This window comes from Sander vitreus, chromosome 21 (assembly GCF_031162955.1).
Source record: "Sander vitreus isolate 19-12246 chromosome 21, sanVit1, whole genome shotgun sequence".
In the NCBI taxonomy this organism is placed as follows: domain Eukaryota; kingdom Metazoa; phylum Chordata; class Actinopteri; order Perciformes; family Percidae; genus Sander; species Sander vitreus.
The window spans coordinates 181,747-192,500 of NC_135875.1; the positions used below are offsets into that span (position 1 = coordinate 181,747).

The window sequence follows — 10,754 nt, forward strand, 5'->3', positions numbered from 1 at the left end:
AAACCGAACCAAATTATTTTGCTAATTTTCTGTCAGAGCCATCATTCAAGCCAATATATTGTTATTATGATGGCATTACTACCTGCAGCACCAACTGTACTCAAGGATAGTTCAAATTAATCAAATGAACGTCAAAAGAGGTTCCAGGGCTCGCAATCCAGCGAGCCCTGGAACCTCCATTTGGGAAGAGACCAAAGAGGTGAGCGGCAGTTTGCTTCCATATTGGCAGTCAGTTTAAAAAATGAGCTGTCACGGGACATTTTTAACTGTGTCCTATGTCTTCTTCTCTCTGTTGATTATGCAGGAACAACAGAACTTCCTGCAAAAAAAATGCTTTTCACAACTGAACCATAGTTTAGTTTGATCTGGACAGAGACTACCACTTTCGTGGGACCAAAGTTTGGCTGTTTGGTCCGGACCGTGGTCCAGGGAGGTTTACAGCTGTAATTTTAGTCCTGATCAAACAGAAAAGTCTGAAAGTCCGGACCAAAGGAGGTCGCTGTGAAAGGGCCCTAAATGTCTGCCTTCTCAATGACTGTCTTGTTAGTCCTGGTCAGCAAAAAGTCCTTTAAACTCACTTTGTGGGGTCATTTCTTAATGTAAACATTAACCTGGTGCATCTGGCTTGTACAATTTACAGCAGAAGTTCTCTGAGAATCTCGTTTATATCCGAGATAAACTGGTATTGGAACTGAAATCTCGCTAACCTCATTTATATCTAGTCAGAAATGTAACCAAATTGAATCAGAAAATCATTTGGCGATACCCAGCCCTAGTATTTTGTTGGACAAACTCAAAGTAAACTCAAAGTGTGATTGTTGTAGTTTTAGGATAAGGATGTGATGTTGGATCGCCCACCAGGCGGAGCTACGATCCTCTGAGCCGAGCGGCGAGGGATGTGGTCGTCAATCTGAGTTCCTGGACAGAAGATCTGAATTAGTGACATTTTACTCTCATCTGTTATCAATCTGTCTGCTTCTTCCTCATATCTAACTACAAACTGTTTACCCAGAATGCATCTCAGAGTCAATCACCAATTCATTGATTAGATGTGAACACTACCTGCCAGGGTGAATCCTGATTGGTGGAGGTTTCGGAGGTTCATCTGGGTTTTTGGACAGGGCGCCCCCCTGGTGGTTGGAGTGGGCGGGACTGATTTAGTCATACTGATGACATCATGGACTGGACCATCGTAGCTTCCTCGGGGGACACCGCGAGCCTCAGCCATCTGAGACGAGGAGACAAATCGTCTGAGAATAAAACTGATTCCTTATGGACTCAGGAATCAACTCCTTCAATAAGTTAACCAGACCAGTTAGTTGGTGTTTGTTCATCTCCACCTGTAAACAACTTATTAATGTGTCAGTTAATTCACTGGTTACCATGCTGCCAGCTCTTACCCTTTGTCAGAGTTTAAGGTACGTATCAGTAGTACCTGATGGTGGATAACTAGTTGGCCAGGGCAAAGATTATCTCTATCCAGAGATAACTCATACGCAGCATCATACAGCATCAGGAACATTAGTTTTGTTAGGGCGTTGGTGAACGTTAGCTGACGTTAGCTTCTCTGTGTTGCCAGATCTGGAGAGTTTGTTCCTGAGACAGAAACAGGTCTGGAACAAATGGTGTGTCCAATTTTAGTGTCAGAATGTTCTGGAGATATGTGGCTTGTAGAAGAATGACTCCAATATTTACTTTAGTGACTACGGGGCGAAAAAATCACTCATAATCTGTGTTCAGATCTTTCCCGTTAGAATCAATACACCCAGGACCTGCCGCTAGTGTCCTAAAGAGGCACACAGAGAGGAAGTTACTCTGAGCTGGGGCGTCTAAACCGTCTCTAGTCAGGGGGGTTGACCAGTTGTTGAGTTACCTTGCTGCGAGCTCTGATCCTCTTGTAGACGGCGTCTGGGAAAGCCTTCCGAGGGATGAAGCGTCCTGAACCTTCGTTCACGTTGAGTTTTCCGTCCTCCAGAACGACCCGACCGCCACTGATCACCACCGACGGCACGCCTCGAAACTCCAAACCCTCCAGGATGTTCACCTCCACCGACTGCACGCAGACAGGCAGCATGGGGAGGAGGAGGGTCAGGTTATGATGACTGATGTTGAAGATTCATTATTGATGCTGAAGATTAATGTGTTGTTACCAGGTTGTGAGTCTTTGCAGAAACAGTTTGTGTCTCCTTCGGATTCCAGATGACGATATCAGCGTCCGATCCGACAGCGATCCTTCCTGAACACAGATACAGTCTGCTGTTTTACAGATATATCTGACATGTTTAAAACATCACTGCTGCTGGATCTTAACATGAATATGGCTTTGAATTCCCTGAGGTGGATGTTCAAACACTACAGGCAAGTATAACTTCATCTTTAGACGTTTGAAGCATTTCTTTTTTTTACATCAAAGTTACAGTTCTGTTATCTCATCCAGAGTAAAACAGAGTCAGTAAATGATGTGTGTCTATCTTCTCCACAGTGCAACTCTTCTGACTGATGCGATACCTTTGCGTGGGTAAATGTTGAAGAGTTTGGCAGCGTTGGTGCTCGTTACGGCAACAAACTCGTTCTCGTCCATCTTCCCCGTACACTACAGAGACAGAATGAGACAACATGAAGATGTCTCGCTGGCAGCATCGTTACATGTGAAGAGCATCATGTTCTCCTAATTAATAATTAATAATACATTTATTCAGCCCAACATAACATCTTCTATCCTTAGAGCCTCAATTCAGAGAGAGAAAAAAATACAAAGATATTGAACAACATTGCTTATTTGTGACAATCACGTAGCGACAGTAATCATAATTAGCAAGGAACCATGTTTCACTTCTCAAACATACAAGAACTTTTCTCCTCCGGCTGTTTGTCAACAACACGCTCACTTCCGTTGTCAATTATGTGTTTGTGTTGTAGCTTTTGTATTTGTGTTTTAGCTGTTGTGTTTGTGTGGAACCGTCTCGCCCACCGTAGAAATGGGTTTGTGTGTGGTCTAAAACATACATCACCTTTTTGGTAATTGAATAAATATTTATTGGGCGCAAAATCCAGTGTGCCGACTCTATTTCTCAGTCTGATAGATGTTCTTCTGTCCTGCACCTTTGCTTTACTGAGCTTATCAAGGGCTGAACTAAATGTAAAAAATCAGACCTGGACTTTTGAGAACTAGACTAGCCCACCACAATCAGCCGGACACCACTAGTCCATGCACTTCCCTTCAACACAGGCACATACCAGCAGGGTTCAACATTAGCACCATCTACCAGCTAAATACTTATGTAGATTTGCTTCACTCTTCAGCCAAAAAAACAATGGTTAGCTATTGAGTGGCTGGTAAAATTTGAACATTCACTATCCATTTAGCTGGTGGACAAAGTTAGTTATTTTGAACTCTGCATACCAGCCCCTAATACTCTCACTTAGCTGAGTGTTAAGTAAGAGAGCGTGATAGTGTCTGACTGAGTCCCAAAGGCTGCCTGGCTCCTGATGGTTAGACGGCTAAAGCTTGAGGGTGAAGCATGGCTATTATCAAGATGTCTTGAAAAGTAAACAGGTGACAAGTCTGTAAGTTAAGCTAAAGCTGCATTTTGTACACAGAAAGCAGCTTGTGTTACTGTGGTATGTGAATGGATCAGAAAGCTTTAGTATTATGTTTGCAAGTGCCTTGGCTTGCTTACACATAGCTAACATTAGCTTACTAACAGCTAACTTGTCCTCACTGGTACACAAAGTGTGCTAAAATAAGCTACAATAAGCTACAGCCACTTTGAGAAGTTTTTATTCCCCGGAAGGACTTGAATGTGCTCTGTCTCTATGGTAGAATGGAGGTAGGCCATAGTAGGTTGTGATTGGCCAGTGTTCATGTGAGACATACACAAGTGGTCCAATCATATCATCTCTCTATGGGCCGATCAAAAAAGTCCCGATGACCAATCCATGCCTGAGCTTATCTTACCACAGCTCTGTCCCACACCACAGATATCCTCTCCTCAATCCCGTTGGTTCCCTCTGGAATCAGAGTGAAGTCATCTTTACCGACAGCTTTCTGAGCTGTGGAGAAGCTCGCCTGAGCGCTGGACGTCACCTGGAGGTCTCCACTGCAGAAAAACACACAAGTGCCTGTCAGGTTCACCTGGAGTACTAACCATGCTAAAAGAGAGGTAGTGTCATACTAACCATGCTAACAGAGAGGTACAGTCATACTAACCATGCTAACAGAGGTAGAGTTATACTAACCATGCTAACAGAGAGGTTGAGTCATACTAACCATGCTAACAGAGAGGTTGAGTCATACTAACAGAGAGGTTGAGTCATACTAACCATGCTAAAAGAGAGGTTGAGTCATACTAACCATGCTAACAGAGAGGTACAGTCATACTAACCATGCTAAAAGAGAGGTAGTGTCATACTAACCATGCTAACAGAGAGGTTGAGTCATACTAACCATGCTAAAAGAGAGGTAGAGTCATACTAACCATGCTAACAGAGAGGTTGAGTCATACTAACAGAGAGGTTGAGTCATACTAACCATGCTAAAAGAGAGGTAGTGTCATACTAACCATGCTAACAGAGAGGTAGAGTCATACTAACCATGCTAACAGAGGTAGAGTTATACTAACCATGCTAACAGAGAGGTACAGTCATACTAACCATGCTAAAAGAAAGGTTGAGTCATACTAAAAGAGAGGTTGAGTCATACTAACCATGCTAAAAGAGAGGTTGAGTCATACTAACAGAGAGGTTGAGTCATACTAACAGAGAGGTTGAGTCATACTAACCATGCTAACAGAGAGGTTGAGTCATACTAACAGAGAGGTTGAGTCATACTAACCATGCTAACAGAGAGGTAGAGTCATACTAACCATGCTAACAGAGAGGTAGAGTCATACTAACCATGCTAACAGAGAGGTTGAGTCATACTAACAGAGAGGTAGAGTCATACTAACCATGCTAACAGAGAGGTAGAGTCATACTAGCCATGCTAACAGAGAGGTTGAGTCATACTAACCATGCTAAAAGAGAGGTCAGGTACTGTGGAGTTGAAGGATCCGGATTCAGGGGTGGGCTCATGACAAAGGCAGCCGCTGTGGCCCAGTCTTTGGACCAATAGTGAGAGCCATCAGTGGCCAGGCCTGCAGTGATTGGCTCCCCGTACACCACCATACCTGAGGACAGAAACAGGAGGAGGTTTAACCTAAAATCTGGTTGATTGATAAACCTCTCCAAGAATCCTCCTTTATTGTGTGTGGGGGGGGTTGTGCTCCCCGTGACCTGGGAGCTGAGTTATTGGGTCATGGTAGGGTCTGCCAAGGCTGATTAGTTTCCCAACAAAGAGTGAGCCAAACACCCTTAATGGACCACCAACATAGGACCTGCCGCACTTTACCCAGAATAGGTTTTTAATAAGTAAGTTTAAGTAATTTTAACCCTGTTTAAGCCAGCTACTAGCTAACAGTTTGCTAACAAGGTTAGAGTTAACATCACGTACAGCGATGCTTCTGTTGCCTGTAACGCCCGTTTCAGGCCACCACAGGGCAGCGAAGGCATTTAAGGGTCACCTAAATGAGGCACCCAAATCTGCGTTGTCATTCTGTCCTGGAGATATCGGTAATTTGGGAAACAGGGTCATACTAGCACCGGTTTTAGTACCCGACCCTAATCAGGAGGTCAAAAGGACTGCAGGTTCTGTGGTCGCTGAAGCAGAAACTCTGGTGTGGGAGGAATTCAGAGGACTTTCACCAAGCCTCAAAGAGGTTCTGACAAACCATGAGCGACTCCAGAGGAAGAGGAAGGACTTAGTCCAAACTGAACCCAACTGACCCGTCCTCAATCGTTAACATTAGCTGCTGTAACTTAGCCCCAGTAGCCGATGCTAAACTAATGTAGCTCCTGTTACCATCCCCTGGCAGCCGTCGGGAAGCCGGGGAAGCTGTGTGACTGTCAGAAAGAAGCACAGCCCATCAGATGTCGGATCAACCGAAAAGAAACGGCAGACTACTTTGTAATTAACGTCAAAGATTTAAAATCACTCGTGCTGATTATTGGGTTGATATTCAATCTAATCGCCAATCGGCACACGCCTAATCTGAACCTGATCTGGATTAACCCTTGTATTATGTTAAGGGTCAATTTGACCCATTTCCGTTTTTGTGTTGACCAAAATACTGGTTAACCTATCATTTTCTTCATGAAATTTATGACATTTCCTCATTTAGGGTCATGAACTTGTCTGTTAAATCAGAACACACTGATGTGTAGAAGAATGTCTGTTCAGAGTTTGTATACAAAGATGATGTTGCGGGTCATTTTGACCCAGAGACTATGATGTGGGTAGGTAGTTGTCAAGACCCAAAATGAATATCTCTCTTTGATGCCCTTTATTTTTATTGCATTTATTTACAATTTGACTGGCTTTCAACACCCATTTAGGACCAGGTGAGTATGTAAAGTAGGAGGAGCTTTCTCACGCTTGTCCTCTTCACTGTTGTAATGTCATCTCTTTGACACGCACACTACAAAATGAGCTCCAGAAGATTTGCAACTAAAGAAGTTTTAGCACAGATTTTGATGGTAATAGTGATGTAGAGGAAGAGATTTCAGAGTCAGAGGATCGTTCAGAGACCGAAGACAATGCTACTGACGATCCGGATCTTTCGAGCAACAATGTCTCTGGAGTCATTTCATGTGATATCTCGGCTGTTCCACAACACCAGAGCTGGTTGACGTGAAAGAGACAAACTAGCTGCAATCAGAGATGTATGGGATAAATGGGTCTTGTACAATCCTGGTCCCCATGTCACTGTAGACCACGTGTCAAACTCAAGGCCCGCGGGCCAAATCCGGCCCCTTGCAGATTTAGAACCGGCCCGTATATCAATTTGGGTTCACAATAAATTTTGGTCTGCCTAGTTGTGCGGCAAACCAAACACACAGGAAAGTGTTTTTTACAACTGCAATTACCTGACATTCAAAGCAGAATATGGCAGATTTACCGACTCTGAGACTCAGAAATTCCCCCAGAAGCAGAAGAAGAGTTTTCATATTCAGGATGCGAAACACATGAAAAAATGATCGTTGTTTTGCTTGATTTCGGAATTCTATGGCTAAGGAACTCTTTTGATGACTTTTGTCATTTTGTTTTCATGTCAACAAAAATGCGACAAAAAGTGTACAAAAAATGTCGGAAAAAGTAACAAATTTACGAAAAGGTGACAAATGTCTGAGAAAGCCACAAAAAAGTCGGAAAGAAAACAAAAAAAAAGCTACCAAAATGTTAAAAAAAGAAGAAGTGACATGCAGTAACAAAAGCACGTCATAAACTCTCCATGTCTGGCCCTCGGTGTGATTCTCTTTTCCCAGAGTGGCCCTTAGTGAAAATGAGTTTGACCCCCCTGCTGTAGACGAAAGCCTTGTTCAATATAGGGGGCGCTGTCCCTTCCGACAGCACACGCCCAACAAGCCTGCCAAGTATGGCATCAAAATATGGAAATCTTATGATGCCAAATCTAGCTATGCATGGAATATTAATAAGTGTAAAACAAGCACCTTGTGTGAAATGCAAGAGTTACATCTGCAGAAAGCACACAGTTACATTCTGCCCATCATGTGGAGAGTAATGGAAATGTGAAGAGAATATTTTCAGGAAAAAACGTTCACTAAATAATTGCTAAATATAGTTTTGGAATTAAAAATGCTTTGCATTTCTCCTTTCTAAATGTTCATATAATGTAAAATAAACTTCTTATTGGTTTTACCTGATTCTTTGACTGTTTTGAGTGTCTTTACAACGTACGGATCATTTTGACCCGTAACATCATCAACGTAATTTTCTTTCAACATAATACGAGGGTTAGAAGAGTGAGAAGAAGAACACATCAGGACGATGATGTCACCTTTCTTCCTGGCTTTGGCGATGACATCAGCAGCAGATTTGCTCATCACCTTGGTAACGTACAGCGGACAGTTGGCTTGTTTGGCGATGGTGATGGCCCGATACACCGCCTCCGTTTCCACCTGAGACACAAGATGATGACACACATGCACACGCGTGTGTTTCAGGTGTGTTTGAGGAGTGTTTGAGGAGTGTTTCAGGTGTGTTTGAGGAGTGTTTCAGGTGTGTTTCAGGAGTGTTTGAGGAGTGTTTCAGGAGTGTTTCAGGTGTGTTTGAGGAGTGTTTGAGGAGTGTTTCAGGAGTGTTTGAGGAGTGTTTCAGGTGTGTTTGAGGAGTGTTTGAGGAGTGTTTGAGGTGTGTTTGAGGAGTGTTTCAGGAGTGTTTGAGGAGTGTTTCAGGAGTGTTTGAGGAGTGTTTCAGCAGTGTTTGAGGAGTGTTTGAGGAGTGTTTCAGAGTGTTTGAGGAGTGTTTCAGGAGTGTTTCAGCAGTGTTTCAAGAGTGTTTGAGGTGTGTTTGAGGAGTGTTTCAGGAGTGTTTGAGGAGTGTTTGAGGTGTGTTTGAGGAGTGTTTCAGGAGTGTTTCAGGAGTGTTTCAGGTGTATTTGAGGAATGTTTGAGGAGTGTTTGAGGAGTGCTTGAGGTGTATTTGAGGAGTGTTTGAGGAGTGTTTGAGGTGTGTTTGAGGTGTGTTTGAGGTGTGTTTGAGGAGTGTTTGAGGAGTGTTTGAGGAGTGTTTGAGGAGTGTTTGAGGTGTGTTTGAGGAGTGTTTGAGGAGTGTTTGAGGAGTGTTTGAGGAGTGTTTGAGGAGTGTTTGAGGAGTGTTTGAGGAGTGTTTGAGGAGTGTTTGAGGAGTGTTTGAGGAGTGTTTGAGGAGTGTTTGAGGAGTGTTTGAGGAGTGTTTGAGGTGTATTTGAGGTGTGTTTCAGGTGTGTTTGAGGAGTGTTTGAGGAGTGTTTGAGGAGTGTTTGAGGTGTGTTTGGGAGTGTTTCAGGTGTGTTTGAGGAGTGTTTCAGGTGTGTTTGAGGTGTGTTTGAGGAGTGTTTGAGGAGTGTTTGAGGAGTGTTTCAGGAGTGTTTGAGGTGTGTTTCAGGTGTGTTTGAGGAGTGTTTGAAGAGTGTTTGAGGAGTGTTTGAGGAGTATTTGAGGAGTGTTTGAGGTGTGTTTGAGGAGTGTTTGAGGAGTGTTTCAGGAGTGTTTCAGGTGTATTTGAGGAATGTTTGAGGAGTGTTTGAGGAGTGTTTGAGGAGTGTTTCAGGAGTGTTTGAGGAGTGTTTGAGGTGTGTTTGAGGTGTGTTTCGGGTGTGTTTGAGGTGTGTTTGAGGAGTGTTTGAGGAGTGTTTCAGGTGTGTTTGAGGAGTGTTTGAGGAGTGTTTGAGGAGTGTTTGAGGAGTGTTTCAGGAGTGTTTCAGCAGTGTTTCAGGAGTGTTTGAGGAGTGTTTGAGGAGTGTTTGAGGAGTGTTTGAGGAGTGTTTGAGGAGTGTTTGAGGAGTGTTTGAGGAGTGTTTGAGGAGTGTTTGAGGAGTGTTTGAGGAGTGTTTGAGGAGTGTTTGAGGAGTGTTTCAGGTGTGTTTGAGGAGTGTTTGAGGAGTGTTTGAAGAGTGTTTGAGGTGTGTTTCAGGTGTGTTTCAGGAGTGTTTCAGGAGTGTTTGAGGTGTATTTGAGGAGTGTTTGAGGTGTGTTTCAGGAGTGTTTGAGGAGTGTTTCAGGTGTGTTTGAGGTGTGTTTCAGGTGTGTTTCAGGAGTGTTTGAGGAGTGTTTGAGGAGTGTTTGAGGTGTGTTTGAGGTGTGTTTGAGGAGTGTTTGAGGAGTGTTTGAGGAGTGTTTGAGGAGTGTTTGAGGAGTGTTTGAGGAGTGTTTGAGGAGTGTTTGAGGAGTGTTTGAGGTGTGTTTGAGGTGTGTTTGAGGTGTGTTTGAGGTGTGTTTCAGGAGTGTTTCAGGTGTGTTTCAGGTGTGTTTCAGGTGTGTTTGAGGTGTGTTTCGGGTGTGTTTCAGGAGTGTTTGATGTCTGTGTACCTCCTCAGGGTGAGATAAAACGTGTCCTTCAGGTCCGGTGATGCCGATAGAGAGAAGCTTCTTCTGTTCCTGAAACACAGACCAGTTTATATTCACTTCAATAAATAGAAAACCTTCAGCTGATGTTTGTCTTCTGTGTCCATTAAGTTCTCATCTCCTCAGGTGTATTACCTCATCAATGATGTCACCGTTCTCAGCGTGGACCTGAGCGATCGCTCCGAGATCCCGGAGGACCCCAAACGCCTCGTAGAGCTGACACCACCAAAACAGGAAGCAGATTCAGTTACACAAAGAGAAAACATTGACATGTACCGTAGACTCGCTATATTCCAGACACTTCGGACGCAGTAAGCACAGTCAAAGTTAAGATATCAATGCGTGGAAAGATAAGCCTGATTGGTTTACCTGTCTCTGGGGGCGGGTCTTACGCACATATTAAACTTTGATTGACACATTTTGGGCAAATCATTCAGAAGTCAGTAGACACGATACTGTGAGCCCTAGTGTCTCTGTAAATGTGTTTATCCCTTCAATAAGTCCAAATATCTGCAAAAACTAACTCATGAATATTCTCTGTCATTCTGATTGTGGGTTATCATGCTTTAAACCAGTATTGTTTAGTCTTTCCTTCTGCCTGTCGTAATGGAAATGGTTGGAGTCAAAAGAGGATGAGACAAGGATGACACATACGTAAATATTGTCCATAAAATAAAGTATTTATTTAAAGAATTTGTGGGAAAAAGTGTCTGGAATACAGTAAGCCTACGTTACTAACCCTAACCTCAACAACAATATTAAACTGCAGTTCACCTGCGAGTCGGAGCTCTGGTATTTGTCTTTGTAGGACA

At 43.3% G+C, this 10,754-nt stretch overlaps 1 protein-coding gene across 1 annotated transcript in view; it reads right to left on the reverse strand.

Annotated features, from left to right (window-relative positions):
• Positions 1–629: 629 nt before the first annotated feature.
• The window catches only part of dpysl4 (dihydropyrimidinase like 4), an 18,262-nt gene continuing 8,137 nt past the window's right edge, over positions 630–10,754 (reverse strand). Inside the window, exons 5-15 of the mRNA XM_078279084.1 lie at positions 10,717–10,754; positions 10,078–10,158; positions 9,907–9,975; positions 7,896–8,016; positions 5,012–5,168; positions 3,959–4,100; positions 2,509–2,593; positions 2,151–2,236; positions 1,874–2,053; positions 1,063–1,228; positions 630–918 (exon numbers count right to left, since the gene is read on the reverse strand). The exon at positions 10,717–10,754 is cut by the window's right edge and continues 24 nt beyond it. Coding sequence (XP_078135210.1) covers positions 827–918; positions 1,063–1,228; positions 1,874–2,053; positions 2,151–2,236; positions 2,509–2,593; positions 3,959–4,100; positions 5,012–5,168; positions 7,896–8,016; positions 9,907–9,975; positions 10,078–10,158; positions 10,717–10,754 — 1,217 coding nt within the window. The 3' untranslated portion in view covers positions 630–826. The remainder of the gene's footprint in view (positions 919–1,062; positions 1,229–1,873; positions 2,054–2,150; positions 2,237–2,508; positions 2,594–3,958; positions 4,101–5,011; positions 5,169–7,895; positions 8,017–9,906; positions 9,976–10,077; positions 10,159–10,716) is intronic.